The 19607-nt window shown below is 35.1% G+C and overlaps 3 protein-coding genes across 3 annotated transcripts; 2 read left to right on the plus strand and 1 right to left on the minus strand.

Moving 5' to 3' along the window:
- The first annotated feature begins 790 nt into the window (after positions 1-790).
- On the plus strand, positions 791-2450 carry LOC132030635 (uncharacterized). Its single transcript, XM_059420345.1, has 2 exons — positions 791-1639; positions 2219-2450. Exons 1-2 carry the CDS (start codon positions 875-877, stop codon positions 2231-2233), a joined length of 780 nt encoding a protein of 259 aa, XP_059276328.1. The 5' UTR covers positions 791-874; the 3' UTR covers positions 2234-2450.
- Positions 2451-4919: 2469 nt separating this feature from the next.
- Positions 4920-5450, plus strand: LOC132031891 (uncharacterized). The gene has a single exon (XM_059421763.1). It carries the CDS (start codon positions 4920-4922, stop codon positions 5448-5450), a length of 531 nt encoding a protein of 176 aa, XP_059277746.1.
- Positions 5451-6211: 761 nt separating this feature from the next.
- LOC132030634 (uncharacterized) lies at positions 6212-12617 on the minus strand. The gene is made up of 7 exons (XM_059420344.1): positions 12449-12617; positions 11971-12149; positions 9381-9442; positions 9161-9296; positions 8430-8499; positions 7112-7177; positions 6212-6668 (listed from the first exon to the last, which is right to left on the minus strand). The coding sequence occupies exons 1-7, from the start codon at positions 12542-12544 to the stop codon at positions 6453-6455; spliced, it is 825 nt and encodes a 274-aa protein (XP_059276327.1). The 5' UTR covers positions 12545-12617; the 3' UTR covers positions 6212-6452.
- Between the last annotated feature and the right edge of the window lie 6990 nt (positions 12618-19607).

A 19607-nucleotide genomic window follows, 5' to 3' on the forward strand; every position in this document is an offset into this window, starting at 1 on the left:
TGGAAAAGGAGAGAAGAATATAGGAATTAGACAACAAATAATGGAAACGCATATAGAATAAAGTCGAATTCAGCAGCTCTTCAAATTTAGTAAGCAACGTATATTTCCTACTTATATATATATATATATATATATAACTAATATTCAAATGTGCTCTGGCTATTAGAGAGAAAAATACTATCTACCTTTCTCGTTTGGCTAATGCCTTTGAAGATATCAACACATTAAAGATAGTGAATCAAATAGCAAAAAAGAACATAGTTGGTCAAATTATTCAGCCTGGCAATCTAACATTTTGAATCACATTGTAGCAACAAAAATACAATTGACAAGTCTGATTCTAAAAGATTTAACAAAGAGCCATGCAATTTAATACAGAGTCAGCACAAAAGCTACTAGATTCACGTGAAGCCATAACAAATGCTAGATCAGCCCCTGACTCCACGTGTTTGTGACTGAGTCGTAGTTGTTGTTTATACTTTCAGCCAAAGGATCATAGTATTACCAATCAAAAGGGAAAGGATCAACAAATTTAAACTATCATATCCCCGGCCACATGATCACTTATCTAGAGTTTTCTTCCAGCTATTCTTGTTCCATACATATAGAATTGTCCAAGTTGAGAAAATAGAATAATGAACAGATAACTCAATTATCACAAGGAATAGAATAAATACTCACTCAAAAAGCTTTACCTGACAAAAAGAGATTAAAAAATGATAGTTAGTGATCTGAGGTGTTAAAAGAGAAGAATCTCCACTACCAAAACTAGTATAAATAGAAGTCATATGACTGGCCATGTCAAGTGAGCAAGCCATAATAAACAAGAAATCAAATACAAGAGTCATTCTCTGTTCAGTTCCACACATATCCAATGGCATCACTTCAGTGCCAAAAGCCAGTTGCGCAACAAACTGTCTGCCAGAAAACCACCACTGTCACTTGCCACAAGGCGAATGAGCACCACTCTTTGGGTGACAAAATGAAAGAGATGGTAGGCAAAATGTATCACCACGAGAACCACGGTAAGCAATCCGCCTGCCATGGCGCCAAAGCTCAACAATCAGCCTGCCATGGCACCACTGCTATGCATGGAGGTCATGGTAGCCACAGTCAGCAGACTGCATGCCATGGCGCCAAAACCCACCAATCAACAGGCCATGGCTCCACTGCTATGCATGGAGGTCATGGTAGCCACAGCCAGCAGGCTGCATGCCATGACGCAAAAACGCAACATTCAGCAGGCCATGGCTCCACTGCTATGCATGGAGGTCCCGGTAGCCACGGCCAGCAGGCGGCATGCCATGGCACCAAAACTCACCAATCAGCAGGCCATGGCGCCACTGCTATGCATGGAGGTCATGGTAACCCCAGCCAGCAGACTGCATGCCGTGGCGCCAAAAATCACCAATCAGCAGGCCATGGATCCACTGCTACGCATGGAGGTCATGGCAACCACAGCCAGCAGACTACATGCCATGGCTCAAAGAAGGAAGGCGGTTTCATGCATAAGATAGGTGATCAGCTCAAAACAATGAGGAGAAAGAAGAACAAAGATGGACGCTGCAGAGATGGCAGTGACAGCAGCAGCAATAGCAGCAGTGATGAGAGCGACAACGAGAACTGTGGAAGGAGCAAGGTATAGCCTAACACCTTGGTCAATTTTTTAATTCTACAGTCAACCCTATCTCTAACAGCGTCGTTTGTTCTGATATTTCTCGGTTGTTATAGCGAAATGTTGTTATATATATATATATATACTCGAGCTATGTATATCTCTTTTATAAGAATGACAGGTTGCTCCGAAAGTATGGCTCTATATATATATATATATATATATATATATATATCTATCTATCTATATATATATATACATATATATATATATATATAAATAATATAGCATAACATGAAAGATTGGTTCCACAGAAAACATGGTTGTTATAGAAGATGGCTGTTATAGAGGTTTGACAATATTCAGTCTGATGGACACTGACAATACAGAAGAAAAAGATGATAATTTCATTGTTAGTAGTAGGTATATTTATCAAATGTTTAACAAAATTGATCTAAAAAATGGGACGTCCACAAACTGTGAAAGGGAACAGATCTAGAATCAGTTAGTGTATTCCTCAACAATGCTCAATTTCATAGAGCTAGCAATTTTACTAGTTACCAAACTTACCTTGAAACCAAAATTGTTATTTTGCTTTTGCAGAGGGGGAGTTGCTGAAGAAGTAAGCTGCAATAATCAAGTAAGAGACAGAAGCTATACCACTAATGAACTTCTGTTGCTCAATAATTATGTACTTTATTTAAAGGAGAGAGACGTGTGCTCTCTGTGTGTGAGTGTGTCTGTGAGAGAGTGAGATGTGCTACATGAATAAATGCTACTAATTCTATGTACCTATCAACTATGGTCTATCCAGTAATGAAATAATGTTCTGAGATAGGTAGTCTCTTCTTTTTTCCCTCTTTTTTTTTTTTTTTTTTCTTTTTTCTGGATAATTAATCAATATTGCCTAATGTTGAAAAATGAAATGGACACACAATGAGCAAAGACATGGAACTCCATGTGCACACAACATGGAAGGAGTAAGAGTCGCTAATAAGAGAGGAAAAAAAAGAGGAAAGAAAGAATCAATCATAATGGAATGATCATTTTCTCCGCATTTGGATAAAACTTCCCATTCTACTTCTTAGAGTTACACGCAGCAGAGCAAGTCATGATTTCAAAGCGGATAAATATAATTTTTGAAGGATTTGTTAGTACCCAAGCAAGTTTATCTTCTTTCTGACCATTCAAATGAGATGAGAATTAAGAGGAATGCTCAAAACATCCTGGCAACTCCTCATAAGAATTCCAGAAACTAATAAGAAAGTAGATAAATGTAAAATGAAAATAAAAGAAAGGATTAAACTGTTCTGACTACTCATGAACGTATTAGCAAATGAAAGAGTATATCAGATATTTACGATTAGACTGTTCTGGCTACTCATGAACTTATTAGCAAATGAAAGAGTATACTCTATCAGATATTTGGAGGCCTTGATCCTACTGCATTTTATAAGACTAAAAGCAGGAACCAGATGATCACAGAGTCCAAAAGAAAAATTCAATGAGATCGCACAAGAGACAGAAGCACCATCCGGACTCAAGGAAGGACAGACATATAGCTTTAGGAATGAGTTCAGTTGAACCCACCCTTCTTGATTAGGACCATATACATGTGTGTATCTGTGAAGAAAACTTGAAAAAGTAGTATAAATATTAAGTTCTATACCCATGTCGAAAGAGAGAACTTTGAACCCATTAAGTTTAAATCTTGAATTTGGCTCTGTCCGGTCCAGCCTGTAAACCAAGGAAGAGAGTATATTGAAACTAATCAAACTCTGGCAGATATTTACGGGCCTAGAGGACTACGCATATGTTAAGAACAAAATAATGAATGACCATGTTCATAAATCCCAAACCCAAAGAGACGGATAGCAGAGACAGAGAGAAGGAGAAATCTAGTCCATTACACAAAATTCTTTACTCGCCTAGAGGCATAACAATAACAACTACTAGTTTACTACTACTATGCCTTAGTTTCAAAAAAGTAGGGATTGGTTATATGAATCCTCACTTACCACGTTACTCCATTTAAATCATCTCATGCCAATATTTTGCAAATATAAATAGAAATTATTACGTGTAAGACCTACAAATCTACAATAGAAGTGCAAACGTGTAAAACATATTCTCAACTAATATATTGTTTATAAAGATATTTTTCTTTCATTGTGCCCTATCTTTTGCTAAGTCTGCATGAATACCTAGAAATTGTAGGTCCCTCGAGATTACTTCCTTCCATCTGATTTTAGGTCTACCTCCTCCTCCTTTTACATCTTCATCCCATTGTTTCACACATGTGCATATAGAGATCAACATAGGACAAGACCAAACCATCTCAAGCAACCTTCTATCGTTTTATACTCGAAGTATGCTCCTTGAACCTTCTTGCGAAGGTGATCATTTCTAGCCATAGTTCAAACCTAAAAGATGTCGACTACCTCAACAATTCTCAACTAGTTGGCCTTCAATTGAGAGCACCAGCAATAGGCACTATTTACAAGAATTTACAAAAAGAAATGACTAATAATGTTGTCATGCTTTCCAATTAAATAGTATGTTGATTCGCCTTCACTATTAGTCAAGATGAGAATAAGATTCAGCACTGCTTCTCTCAGAAATATACACTTCGATGCTTCTAGAGAAAATCGTTAAATTGTTGGCCCATCAAACTTTCAAGATTTAAATAGCAAATGAATTCCAGCATTTCCTTTTCCTTTTCCTTTTTGGGTTCTATTTTATTATGCAAGTCTCCTAAGTCTGAACAGAACAATTTCTTCTTGTATTTTTTCAAATGAAACAGGAGGAAGAAAAGGTATGGGAATCTCAAACGGACGGCAACCAGTCTTATTCTTTCTGCAATTCTTGTAAAAGCCAAAAGGTCAGTTCATGGGCTACATTACCACTTCTTCGTGAAGTGCAATATATGTGGGTAATGCGGTCAAAAGCTCGGTTGAAGGATTTGGATTTTATTTTTTTTGATAATCAAAACATTTAAAGCAAAGAAGGATTTGGAATATAAACATAAGGGAAAAAAAAAAAAAAGAATTGGCCGGGAATAGAATGAGATGCTCTTCAAAGTTTAGCCTTTGGCAGAAAAGGAGATTCAAAGGTAATAGACAACTGATGAGATAAGAAATAAATCCCACCCACTGACTCATGTTGATATTGTACATGTATATATATATGGACATAGAGTGTTATTTTCCCTATATATATATATATTTCAGTCATTCTTTGAATATCAAGCAAGAAGAAGGCAATAGTCCAGAAGACAATATCTCTAGTGCCAATTCAACCACTCATGGCATCAGTCCAATGTAACAAGCCCACTCAACAAAACAATCATGTTCAACCCTCCACCTTGTGCAACAAAACCAGCCCCCGAACAGGCCAAAAGGCTGGTTGCAACAAGACAAGCACTCCAACTAGCCAAAAAACTGTGTGCAACAAGACTTGCACCCATACAAACCAAAAGGCAAATAATGAGAACCACTCTTTCACTGAAAAAATGAGAGGAATGGCACACAAAATGTTTCACCATGAACCTCATACTCAACAGGGCCAGAAGGCACACACCCAGCAAGGACGCCAGTCTGTCTGCCATGCGTCCTGTGCAACTCATGGCACTCATAATAACCAGTCCCAGCATTCTGCATCCCATGGTTCAACTGCAACTCATACTAAAACTAATGGAAAGAAAAAGATGGAAGTCCACTGCATGCCTACTATTATGAGGAAGAAGAACAAAGAAGAAAAATACAAGTTCAGCGACAGCAGCAGTAGCAGCAGTGATGACAGCGATAATGAAAAGTGTGGAAGGAAGAAGGTATGATCCACAATTCAGAAGGCAATTGTGTTTATAACCATTTATCTTCATGAAAGCTTAGTATAACGTTTCACAATGATCACGACTGTGAAGTTTTGTTCTGAAGTAACATGTCTTAAAATTTATAAATAAATGTTTTCTTACTTTTTAGCCAATAACCAGAGCACATCAAACTTTTCTTTACTACAACCTAAAATTCTTGTTTTGTGTGAAGAACTAAGAGAGGAGTCCTGTGAAAGATCAACTACAAGAAGTGCAGAATGAAAGCAACTTCAATAAGGCATTCATGAACATATCTTATACCTAAATGGAGGAATGATGTGTCGTGTCAGTATCATTTTGATTATGCAAAGAAAAATTTCATCGTCGAATTTAAGTGATCAGAAGAAAGAAAATATGTTCTTTTAACCAATAAATATGGCCATATAATCTCGCTACAACTTCTTTAGCATTACCTAAACCAAACAAAACAGAAATTGGGTGGTCAGAAAATACCTCATGAACGGGGTTGCACATATAATAGCCAATGACTGCTTATATCCTTTCCAAATCTTATAGAAAACGAAGAAAACCCGATTAGAAGTCCATATATCTTGGCTATAAGCAAAACCACACAAAAAATTCCAGAAACTACCTATAGGAACCTTGCTACTTCTTTAAGTGAGTACATACCATATTTGTCATACAGAAGCTTGGTCCATTGCATGAAAATACAACATGAAAGTAATGGAATCATAGAAAAATAGACATAGGGGATACACTTGAGGTGGGCAAAATAACTTGCGGCTAATGCTTTAAATACTAATACTAGTAGTGCTTTACAGGGAGCAACATTTGCAGATATGCTACAACAATGACAAAACAAAAAAGAAACCCCTCCAAAAAAAAAAAAAAAAAAAATGGAAAATAATCCTATACACTAAAGGAGGAATTCATGAAGCATCTTTGCGCAAACTGGACAAAAACTTTAAAAATATCACCCATTTCTTACAGTTAGGTACTTAAAAGTCACCCCTCTTTCACATGATTAGAAACAAAAGTTGCAATAGCATGAACAGCAAGCTTTTCAGCTTCCTCTTGGGTGGACTGAGCCAACTGCAAGTGCTTTTTGCCAATTTTGAAGGAGTGATCACCACCGTCAATCACATATAATTCATTAGCACACTTCATTTTCTTTCTTACAGCTTCCAGCTTCTCCAGTGAACAAAGCCCATCTTTGCTACCCTACATGAACATAAACCATACAAAATCTTGAGAATGAATAAGTTTACAGAATGAATAAGTTTACACTTAGCACCATCACCCCCTCCCAAACAACTAACTATATGGTATTATAGTAATGGCTGAGAACAAACATGATTATTTGAGATGTGAATAATATAACAAAATTAGATATATGACCTAGCAAAGTAGCCATGAGTGCACAAAAGCAGTCAAAAGAAATCATAATGAAACGTATTTATGTATGCATGTATGTCGGTTCAAATGTATATATTAGCCCCACCTATAACAAGTATGCGTATAGCCTATCTGTAAGCAATTCAGATTTAGCTAATGTGTATGCCCATTCTTGTGAGTATTAAATAATGACCGTGTAAGAAATAAGCCTCCATAAGAGACCTTTATGTCCATGTAACACAGATCCATCTATAAGCAAGTGCTTTTACCTGCACAAACATAACAGGTGCATCAATTTGTAACAGCAATTCATCTCGTGTTGCACCCTTTGCACCCTGAAAGATTTGCAACTAGACTTACAAAAGAGACATAAAAATGACTGCGTATATTCAGTAAAAGATAACTACTCAAAGGTTAAAAACAACTATAATAACGGTAAACTTCGCATGCATTTACATGGAGTATATATTTTCACTGCAATCTATACAGATAAATGCCTAAACATCTCCGCCTGTATAACCAAATAAGTAATGAACACCATGAACATGAGCATCCAACTCAAAAACCAATGTGATCGCTTTGGTTCTTGATTAAGTTGCTCAGGTACCTGCACTTAGTTTATATTACGAGCATTCTAATATTAATAATCAATTTAAACCACTAAGGAGTGACAGAGCACTTGCTTTTGGAATAAGACTGAATGCAGCACATCACGCAAATAACATGTACATAAACATCAAACACAAATAGATTCTCGAGAGCAACCAATTCCAATTGTGCATCTATGAATTGCAGTGATGCGAAGTGTCTGTGTGTAAAGTACATACTCAAACATTTTGTAGGCTCCAACGACCAAAGAATAGATGCAAGTACTCAGGAACCATTACATCGGAATAGCTATCAAGAAAGATTAGAAAATAATCTGAAGTGCTAAAAATAGATAAATTAGCAACGAGGAAATTGAGGATTTTCTTCTTATAAACACTTAGATTTATAAATAACTGTTATTCTTCTCCAAATTCTAATTTGCAATGGACTTTTGACTTATGGAAAAGATATTAAAAATGACAAATTGTAGAGCAGCTCCTTAGTTTCAAATAAAGGGAATAACAATCCAGATTTAGCAACCAGGGAAAACAGATGTTTAAGTTGGTGTTTACGACTCAAACCAACTGGCGTCCAACTGTCGTCCATGAGGATGCAAACACAAGCTAAAATTTGTATCCATCTTACTAGCTTGTGAAAAAAGAGAGATGCAAGTTTTATAAGCTTTTTAAGATCTTTTAGTTCTATGCTAAGAATAAATAATTCAATCCAGCACTAGAAACATACAAAAATCCATGAACATCAGCAAAATACATGTTGGAGGTAGAATCTCAACTGCCTAAGCTTTAAAAATATAGACATAGATTTTCCAAATCAATCATTAACTAATCCAGCTTGAGCGAAAAAAGAGAGGATTAAAGAAGTAAATAAAACAAAAGGATACAGTTTACATGCATCAAAATTCAAAACTGCACAGCAGGAATTAATGCTGTGATACAGATGGGTAAGAAGGACAGGACTATTATCAGGACAATAGATAACCTTTAATGGGTAACCCAAGCAAACGATAGCTGAAGCGCCGATGCCATTAACAGCTACCATGCAGCTAACCCTACACCAAAAGAGGACTTTTCTTGTGAAGAGGACATTTGTTGCATGTATTAACATGTAATCAAATGGCATTACTTTGTACTTTATCAATTCTCTGGTGCACCAAGGCATTGAATACATTAGATCAGGCAATGCACCCCAAAATAAACATGATTATGTGAAATATTAAAGAAAAAATCTAAGTATCTTTCAGCATAATATCTCAAAGAAACAATGCAAATACTGAAATTGGAAAGTAGTAGAACATCCAGCAAACCAAATTTGAGCAAAGGTAATAACTCATAATAAAAAGTAAGATATCTACACATAAGTTACTTGTAACAATACTACAGACATCAGAATGAACACATACTGAAGTACCTCGGTCAAAAGAGGTCTAGAAAGTAAGGACGCGGGCATCCTTTCTGACTACCTTCCTGATACATAATTTGTACTAGAATCTCAACTCAAGATAAATTACCCTTTTTTCTTTATTCACAAAGGTTATAATTAGGTTGTCTGGATGACATCAACTGATTTCACATAAAACAGGATAAAGTTCCAAATTGGGAAAAGTATGGTTATAAGAATAAAGTAACACTTCTAGTTGGCACTATACTGAGAGAAATATTCAGGTATTGATGGCGATACATGGTGTTCTAAACGCAGGCAATAACTATCACCTTGAACCCATTGACTTCCCAACCAAGATCAGTGGATGCCCAGGGTATTTAGCAGCAACCTCTTTGACAATATTAGAGTGAAAATCAACCAATTTTTCTGCCTTGGGGGGTGCTCTCCTCTTTCCACCAGACATGTCTGCCAGAGTCCATAAAATTTCAGCAGAAAAGTATGCATTATACAGGTGTGCCGATTATACGTGGAATGACACATAAATCTTACATGGGTAGTCAAACGTCACAACTTCAGCAGCATTCAGTGCCTTGGTCAACATCTCCTTCCATCTTCACAAAGCTAGGATAAGTTAGTACAAAAGCTTTATGCTACTTATAAAGCATGTAGCTAAACTCCAATTTTGAAAAAGCCATTTACACGTAACTAACATTTTTTCTTGAAATGTCTAGCATGGAAGAAAATACTATACAAAATCATATAAGTTGGCTAATAGAATAGTTTGCTGATATTTCTATGTATTAAATAACAACAAAGTATTTGTTGATTGAAGCAAATGATACAACAACAACAACAACATACCCAGTGAAATCCCACAATGTGGGGTCTGGGGAGGGTAAAGTGTACGCAGACCTTACCCCTATCTCGGAAGATAGGGAGGCTATTTCCGAAAGACCCTCCAAGAGAAAACACAACGAGAAAGGTTAGATATGCACAAGCAATTCAAAGCAAAATGCAAATGAAACTAAAGAAAGCGAATAAGTCAAAATAGAAAGGGTCTAAAAATGGGAGCGATACTACCACAGATAAATAAGATAATCGAAGTACAAGAAACAACATATAGTAGCAAGAAACAAAGGACAACAGACTATAGATCGAAACCGCGACTACCTACTAGCCTTCTACCCTAATCTGAGTCCTCCAAAACCTCTTATCTAAGGTCATGTCCTCGGTAAGCTGAACCTGCGCCATGTCCTGTCTCAGCACCTCTCCCCAATACTTTTTTGGCCTACTCCTACCTCTTCTGAAATCATCCATAGCTAACCTCTCACACCTCTCGCACCGGGGCATCCGTGCCTCCTCTCGCACACATGCCCAACCATCTCGGCCTCGCTTCTCTCATCTTATCCTCCACTGATGCTACTCCAACCTTATCCCAAATATCTTCATTCCTAATCCTATCTCGCCTGGTGTGCCCACACATCCATCGCAACATTCTCATTTTCGCAACTTTCATCTTTTGGACGATACGAGCTTCGATCGCTCAAAGCCTTCCGTTCCGAACAACAAAGTCGGTCTCACAACCACTTTGTAGAACCTGCCTTTAAGTTTTGGTGGCACCTTCTTATCACACAGCACTCTTGAAGAAAGCCTCCATTTCGTCCACCCTGCACCAATACGATATGAGACATCATCGTCAATATCCCCATTTTCTTGTATAATAGACCCAAGATATTTGAAACTTACTTTCTTTGGGATGGCACCGGGTACCAAGCCTCACTTCCACGCCGGTGCTCATGTGTCACGTCACCGAACTAACACTCCATGTACTCGTCTGGTCTGCTCAACTTGAACTCTTTTAGACTCCGCAGTTTGTCTCCAAACCTCCAAATTGCGTTCACCCCGCTGCGTGTCTCGTCAATCAAAACTATGTCATCCGCAAATAACATACACCATGGCACCTCACCTTGAATTCGCCGCGTCAAACAGTCCATCACTAAGGCAGATAAAAATGGGCTAAGAGCAGATCCCTGGTGCAACCTCATCTCTCACCGAAGTGTTCCGAGTCTCCTCCACGTCCTTACCTAGTCTTGGCTCCTTCACATGTCCTCGATCGCCCTAATGTACGCTACGTACACTGCCCTCTCCAAGCATCTCCATAAAACCTCTCTTGGCACTTTGTCGTAAGTCTTTTCTAGGTCGATGAGATTAAAGCAAATGATATGGACTAAAAATGCATGGCAAAAAATGACATCCCTTCTCAATTGACCGAAGTCATTTTACTCTTCCATAATGTTTATTTTCCTTTTGCCGAGGGTCTCAGAAACAACCTCTCTACCTTCACAAGATAGGGGTAAGGTCTGCGTCCACGCCACCTTCCCCAGACCCAACTTGTGGGATTACACTGGATATGTTGTTGTTGTTGCTTTTGCAATAACCAATTTCCAACACACCTCAAATCCCAAATTAGTGGATTAGCTATAGGAATCCAATATATTTCTACATCCATAGTTCAAACTTTTTTTTTTCAGCTCGATATCAGTCTACCACCACCCTCCTCTTTTACCCAAACTTAGAACCAGCTATGTTTTAAGAAACTCAAGTAGGTGTAACTTAGCTACGTGGTTGGATTCAGAGGCCTGATTATGGATTCACGTGAACCTAGCAGCTTTTGCGCAGACTCTCCCTCTCTCTCTCTCTCACTACATATATATAGTGAAAAATTTACTAAATATGTATAAATGTTTGACTATGAACCCAAGTATCATTATAATATTAATTTGACATCATTGTAGGAACCCATAAACTTCAAATTTTAGATTCGGCTATGTACAAAAAGTGTATCACATATTAAAATCAAAATCCATAGACTTCCTCTGTTTCGATTTATTTGACTCGCTTCCCTTTTTAGTCTGTTTCAGAAAGAATTTCACTTTCTATATTTAGTAACTCTATACGCTCAAAATCTTACATGGCATATTTAAGACCACAAGACTCAAAGTTTAAAATCAGTAGGAGTACATTACATACATCTTTAGTTTAGGACCAGAAGATCCAATTTTTTCATTTTCTTAAACGCCGTGACAAGTCAAACTAAGATAAACAAATTAAAAGTGAAATTACATAAAAGAGAGATGACCTGATCATCCAATCAGAGGTGGAAGGAGCACCAGCACCATGAGCAAATACAACTACTGCTGACTTTTTAAAACTTCCATTAACCTCTTCTACTTGTTGCTTTATTCTATCTTTTGCTTCTTCTTTCTGCACTGTACGTCGTCTCTTCGAAGCTCGTTGGGTCGACATTTCTACCAATTCCTGTGAATACAGGCATAAGTTCTAGTTTTTGCTCAATTGAGCAGACAAGTTTATTGTTTAAGTATATTAAACTTATTTATATTCACAACTTATGCTCGATGGACAACAAAAGCTTTTGGCTAGGAAGCAAAGACTATTTTTTAAATTTGTTGTTAAGAGAGGCCAAAAAATCAAGACCACCACCCCTTATAGAGACCATTTGTGAGCTTAACCCGAGCTTCTAACAAACTAAGTCCTAGCCCGTGGGCCTAATTTCGGGTTAATACCACTACTGGTGAATTTTTTGAACTTTTAGTCACCTCTGCTTCTTTTTCTTCCATTTTTTGTTTTTTCCTATCTTTTGTTTCTTCTTTCTGCTCTACACGTATGCGCTTTGAAGCTCGTCGGCTCGACATTTGGATCGGAAAACTGATGCCCCAACTGGAACTTTGAACACCTAATTTTGCTGATAATTGATTTTCGCGCCAAATTTATGGGCAAAACGGTGGAAGTATAAGGTCTGGGCTGAAAAGAAGATCATGGAAATAGGCCCATGGGCTGGGATTTATTTTGGGGTTGAATCCATTGTTTGCTTTCTCTAGTTGGTATATGTAGATTATACATCATTTTTTTGTGCGGATTGGCCTTCAAAAGCACTGGTCTTTAATTTTTGCCCTTCGCTTAATACCTTAAGGTTCTAGGTTTGAACCCTAACTCAGTAAAAACAAAAAAAGAAATTTTGCAAGGAAGAGGTTTGGATTAGCAAGGTAGAGTTTACCTTAGGCAGAATTTTGAATGCAAAACTCTCCTTACAGGCAGAGTTTGCAAAAGCTTACATGAACAGGTAAGGTAGCAAAATTCTGCCTGACGCAGAGTTTTGCAAGCAAATCTCTGTCTTGCAAAGCCAAACTCTACCTTGTGATTTTTTTTTTTTTTTTTTATTGATCGGGGGTTCGAACCCGAAACTAAGGGATTCTAACGAAGGGTAAAATTTAAAAAAGACCCCAAAATAAAGGCATTCCTGCTAATTGGCCTTATACATTAATTATACACGGTTATACATATATGTACCTAAAATTATGCATATGTTATATATATATATATCCACTAACTATTTTTAGTCTAAGCAGTTCGATAGATGGCTATTTAAGTTAGTTCTTCTTTGTTTGTTAGGATCTCATATGAATTTAATTAATTGAAGATATATGTGTTGAACCATATATTAAAGGATCAAAATCATATAACTACCGATAAAGAGGGACCAAAGTACTATTCTCCTATAAAATAAAATAAAAATTGTCTTCCCATGGGTCATTGGAGCCAAACTCTCTCTAAAAGTTTACACATTTCTAAAAGGCCCTTTCTAAAATGGATAAGTTAAATTAAATAATATTTTACACTATTAATTATCCAAATTTTGCAGGAAGTTAGCAAAACGGTGGAAATATACGGGGTGGGCTGAAAAGAAATCAATAAAGTAGGCCCATGGTCTGGGATTAATTTTCGGGATTTTTATATAAATAGCCTGTCGAATCTATAGTTTGCTAGCTGGTAGAGTGGTATATTATAGATTACACGTTGATGCTACATGGTTATACATATATTGTACCCAAATTTTATATTCATTGGCTATTTTTAGTTTAACCGGTTAGGTAGGCGGCTATTTAGGTTAATTACAATGACATACGCAGTGTAATCCCACAAGGTGGAGTCTCATATGAATTTAATTAATTGAAGATAAATGTATTGAAGCATATATCACAGGATCAAAATCTTAGTTTACCAGTAACTAATTAGGGACCAAAAGTACTATTTTCCCTATAAAACACAATAAAAATTGCCTTACCATGGGTCATAGCTAGAAGCCAAACTCTTTCACTAAAAGTTTACACATTTTTTGAAATGGATAAGTTAAACTAAATAATGTTTTTCGCATAATCAGGATAAATAATTTTTACTATTAAGTTAAGTTATAATATATGACAATCGGTAATTTTCCATATCAAGTTTGATATAGTGTCTTAATAAAGTAATAATATGCTATATATAATTTGTTAGAATTAAACCAAGATTACTAATCCAAAGTTGTTTAGGATTGGTATTTGGTATTTATTTAATTCATATTTAGTTAGGATTTATTTGTCTAGTTCATATTGGAATGGGTTTTCTAGTCCTAGTCTATTTTGGTTTCTAGTATTATAAATAGGGATGCTATGTCACATATTTTATTGTAGTGAGATTTAAGAGTTTTGAGTTATTAAGTAAAGTATCCTACCTTCTCTCTCTAGTTTGATAAATTTCTTCTATATAGCCATTGTTGAGTCTTCCGCTTGTGCTTATATTATTCTTTTGAGTATTTTTATTTCCTTCAAATTATCAGAGCCTGTGTGAGATCCGATCAAAGCCTCGTGTGAGATCCGGCATATATAAAAGAAATATGAATATTCCATATTTACCAGATTGTCCCGTTTTTGTGTTTGATGGCAAAAATAATTTTGAGAGTTGGTATCAACAGATGAAGAACTTTTTAATGTTGTTGGTACCGTGGTCCATTATTGATAAAGAGTTCATAAATCGAAAAAGCGCAACGTTGGTGAGTGAAGAAATACACATTGGAGAAAGATATGCGATTGAATTATAAGGCATTATATTACCTCGATAGCAAAGTCCAAGCTGCATGTATATAACAAATATTTGCATGCAAAATCGCAAAAAGATGCTTGGACAATTTTGGTGAAATCATATGATGTCTTGCAAATGTGAAGAGAGAAACTTCAAGAGCTTTGGAGGCAGGTATAAGTTGCCCGCATGAAACCAACACCGTCAAAGAATTTTTTACAAAATTATAAAAATAGTTAATGATATGAAGGCTAATGGAGAAGTATTGGAAGATGTTAAAGTTGTTGAGAAGATATTGCAGTCTTTAAGATTAGAATTTCACATTAAGAAAATAAATATTGAGGCAACCCAGGATCTTAATACATTGAGAGTTGATGATCTAGAAGATGAATTGGTGGCATATGAGATGTCATTGAATCGGCAAACACATGAGATAGTGGATGAGGCATTGCAAACAAAGGATGAACCAAAAATAGAAGAGTCATCGAATGCAGCGAGAAATAAATGAAGAAGGCCATAATTCGAAATTATGAAGAAAAGAAAAGAGAAGGTAGAGGTAATTTTTGTTGTGGTATAGATGTCTTTGATTGCAACACAGAATCGAATAATGTTCAAATTGATTTATCAATGATTTGGGATAGCTAAAAGGATAATTTGATTGGAACTGATGCTCTTCGATAGAGGCTACTAAAGTGTTTTAAGTAATGAAATATGTAATAGACATGATTGGTCTATACAATGTGGGGCTATTGAAAAAGGAATAGAAGTTCCCGCCATTATCACACAAGAAAAATTGTTTGAAGTATTGAAGATGAATCTAGTGATGAAAGAAGCAAAAGAGTTCATCAAGAGTAAGTTTTTGATGATCTACCCAAAATTGAAGCGAAATAATTAAGGGTCCGAGATCCACAATTGACGTGCATGATTTTGGATATTGAAAGACGCAATCAATTTTGAACCATTATATGAGATTGTATATTTTGAGGAGCTTGAAGAAAAATTATTTGTTGATGATGCGCTTTCTCACACCTATTGAAAGGTCGACTAGTAGTCGGATGGGCACACAAGACCAAGTATAAATCAAGTGAAGAAACGAGATGATTTTAAATCAAGACGAGTTATTGAAGGATACAAAAGAAGAACAAATATGCTCATGATATTTTGAAGATGGAGAAAACCAAATTAACTTTGAATGTCTGAGTTGAAGAGAAACCGAAGCTTACTAAAGATGGCAACTACATCAAAGCTTGTCGATGCTACGTACTTCGGGAAATTGTTCGAGAGTACGAGGTGGTTGAAAGATATTACAAGATATGATATTGTTAATGGCACTACGGGTTGAAGATGTTGGTTTAAGGGAGGCTATGTTGGAATTAAACCAAGATTACTAATCAAAGTTGTTTAGGATTGTTATTTGGTGTTTATTTAATTCATATTTAGTTAGGATTTATTTATACAGTTCATATTGGAATGGGTTTTCTAGTCCTAGTCTATTTTGGTTTAATATTATAAATAGGGATGCTATGTCACATATTTTATTGTAGTGAGATTTAAGAATTTTGAGTTATTAAGTAAAGTCTCTTACCTTCTCTCTCTAGTTTGATAAATTTCTTCTATATAGCCATTATTGAGTCTTCCGCTTGTGCTTATATTATTCCTTTGAGTATTTTTATTTCCTTCATAATTGGTTGACATATTAAAATTTATTAAGGATAATATTAAAATTTCTTACATTATATGTTATGTAGCTTAAACTAAATTAAATTAATTAGACAAAGTGCTTCACAGAAATTGCAATTTGATCCGCTTGATTATTGGATATCATATGACTATTCGTAATCTTATCTTTAGCTTCTAGAGAATTGGCACTGAAAGTAACAAAAAATATGGAGAGAGATCTCACCCAAATTGGATAATGGTCTTGATCTCCATCTCAATGTGCATGCATCTTACTTTTTTGTGTTAGAAGGCTATATTTTATTTATAAAAAAGGGCTTATTAGCCAATCCTTGTGTGTCGAGCAAATTTAAAGACCAATTAGGGGGAAAAAAAATATAATCTTCACTCTTCAAGGCATTGGTTGTTCATCACTAGATTTCCCCTCAAGGGCTTTTCATGATTATCGTGATCATTTTATCTTAAAGTGGTTTTGGCCATGCAAGTATAGAGTAATTAAAGACTATAGTGGCACTCATGGCTAGAAGCGTGAAAATAAATTCAGAATTTTAAGCTAGTGAATAGGTTGTTATCTTGTCAATGATCAGAGACTGTTTTGTAAAGAGACTCATAATTTTAAGTAAAAGCATGATATATCTCGATTTTGAAGACGTGTTTCGTCCTTCTTTGTAAGAGTATTAAATATCATTCTTCAAATTACTCTTCCTTTTCTAATTCTTGCGTCAAATTACTCATAACAAGAAGTTTTCCAAGTTTGTGATCTTCTTCTCTAGTTAGGTGAGGTTTTACTTTCCAAGGTGATTAGGGGCATGTTTATTTTCTGCGTAAATTTTGCATGGATGCATGTGGTCCACCGTCCAGCCACTTGTTTTTAGAGAAAAACATTAGTTTCTTGTTTCTTTCTGAGACTGTTTTCTTCTTGAGGAAGATGACTTTTGATACGTTTCTAATGTTTTTTTCCATTCATCGATCCAATATTGAGTTTCGAATTTAGCAAATTTTTTCTCAAAATAATACATTGCAAAATTAAGATGGCCATTTGAAGATCGAGGAGAAATTTTCTGAAACAAAACACGTATTTGAGTGGTTTTCATTTTTAAATATTTTGTTCTTCACCCTAAAAAGTATTTTAGAACAAAACAAACACATACTACTCCATAGTCCATATCTTTTGGTCTGGGATACATAGTATAAACAAGAAATTAGCGACGGACACAATTTCATAGCTAAACAACAAAAATCTCATGCTAATCCCATTTAGGTTTATACGGATTAACGACGTATTATGAGAAAATTCAATTAACTAGAAGCTATTTAGCGATGGATTAGCTGGGGATTACTGACAAATTCCGTAGCTAATTTCATGATTTCTAGTAGAGGTGTCAAATTTGGCCCAAAAGGTGATTGTCCGCCCAACCCGTCCAAAATTTTATGGTTGGGCTCAAGATATTTTCACATTGGGCTGATTCTAGCCAAACCCAACATAGTTCATTTTAAAGTGATCTCCAACTTAGCCCAATATTAGCCCAATTCTAACCCGTTTTTAAGATTTACTTAAATTTGAGTTTATTGCTTGAGTTTACTCTATTTTTTTTAAGGGATAACTACGTATATATACATCTTGAGAAGAAATATTTACGAAACGTGACGATAGTTTTATATTTACAAAACATAACATTACAAACACTATACAAAACATGCTTTTAAAAATAAAAAAAAATATTTTTTATTTTTAAAAAAATTATTTTTTTATTTAAAAAAAAAAAATTAAATATTTTTTTCGCTCAAAAATTTACGTATGAAAGTTGTATGAAATGTGTATATCTCGCTCAAGGCTTAAAAAGTTCGCTCAAAATTTAGTGTATGAAAACGGTATGAAAAATGTATGAAATGCGTATATCTCGTTCAAGGCTTAAAAAATCCGCTCAAAATTATGTGTATGAAAACAGTATGAAATTTGTATCTCGCTTAAGTCTTAAAATTTCGCTTACATTATCGTGCATAAAATTCATGTTAGATTTTTGTAAAATTAATACAACTACAACAACATTATATACAACTTTGATACAACATTCAAGACTTAAAATAATCGCTCAAAATTTTGTGTATGAAATGTGTATATCTTGCTCAAGGCTTAAAAAGTTCGCTCAAATTTTATGTATGAAGAATGTTGAAATGTATATATCTCGATCAAGGCTTAAACATTACGCTCAAAATTTTATGTAGGAGAATGGTATGAGATGTGTATATCTCACTCAAAATTTACAATTTCATTCATATTTTTCGTATATAAAGTTCATATTAGGTTTCTAGAAAATTAATACAACTACAACAATATTGTAACAACTTTGATACGATATTCAAGGCTTAAAGTTTTCGCTCACAATTTTGTGTATGAAAATTATATTAAAAATTTCTCTCACACATACACATTTCATACATTTTTCATACAGCTTTCATACAAAAAAAAAATTGAGGTAATTTTTTAAGCCTTTGAGCAAAAAAAAAAAAAAAAATTAATTTTTTAAAAAAAATATATAAAAATTATTTTTCAAAAAAAATTAAAATATTTTTAAAAAAAATAAAAAAACGAAAAATATATAAAAATCCGTTATATTTCGTAATATATCATTATGTTTTGTAAATAAGAAAAACTATAGATATATGTTGTAATAAAGAATCTTAAGTAAGTACCCCATGTAATTTTCCCTTTTTTTTATGTATACATTTTTCTTGTATCATGTATCTTATAAGTTTGTAGTGTTTTTGATATGAAGGGAAATATTTTTCACGAAAAATGTTTTGCTCGAAAATATTTTCGAAAAATCCGCGAAAAATGTATTTCTAGAAAATATTTTCCATGAAAATGTTTTTCTAGATAATAGACTCTTCAAAAAAATTGGGTCAAGTTAGGCGGGTCATGACTCAACCCATTTTTAGCCCATTTCAGCCCAAGTAACTTTTAAGTCAATGTTCGCCCAACCCATTTATCACCTCAACCCATTTTGATTGGATCAATTTCAGGCCAACCCGCCCATTTGACACTCCTAGTTTCTAGTATAGTACGTAGTATATTTCACTTGGACCAACTTAGAACGTCCCCACGATCTTAGGCAAATTAACTGTATCGGGCTAGGGTTGACTTTTGAGGTTTGACTGACTAATCAAGGGGTTTATTTCCCA

The sequence above is a fragment of the Lycium ferocissimum genome, chromosome 9 (assembly GCF_029784015.1).
Source record: "Lycium ferocissimum isolate CSIRO_LF1 chromosome 9, AGI_CSIRO_Lferr_CH_V1, whole genome shotgun sequence".
NCBI lineage: Eukaryota > Viridiplantae > Streptophyta > Magnoliopsida > Solanales > Solanaceae > Lycium > Lycium ferocissimum.

What these genes read in the sequence shown, in the direction of transcription:
- LOC132030635 (XM_059420345.1), top strand. Translation starts at nt 875, where the DNA reads ATGGCATCACTTCAGTGCCAAAAGCCAGTTGCGCAACAAACTGTCTGC.
- LOC132031891 (XM_059421763.1), top strand. Translation starts at nt 4,920, where the DNA reads ATGGCATCAGTCCAATGTAACAAGCCCACTCAACAAAACAATCATGTT.
- LOC132030634 (XM_059420344.1), bottom strand. Translation starts at nt 12,544, where the DNA reads ATGTCGAGCCGACGAGCTTCAAAGCGCATACGTGTAGAGCAGAAAGAA. An exon ending in TGGAAGAAAAAGAAGCAGAG is followed by an intron (nt 12,150 to 12,448) that starts GTGACTAAAAGT and finishes CTGTATTCACAG; the next exon opens with GAATTGGTAGAAATGTCGAC. An exon ending in TGTGACGTTTGACTACCCAT is followed by an intron (nt 9,297 to 9,380) that starts GTAAGATTTATG and finishes GGACTCTGGCAG; the next exon opens with ACATGTCTGGTGGAAAGAGG.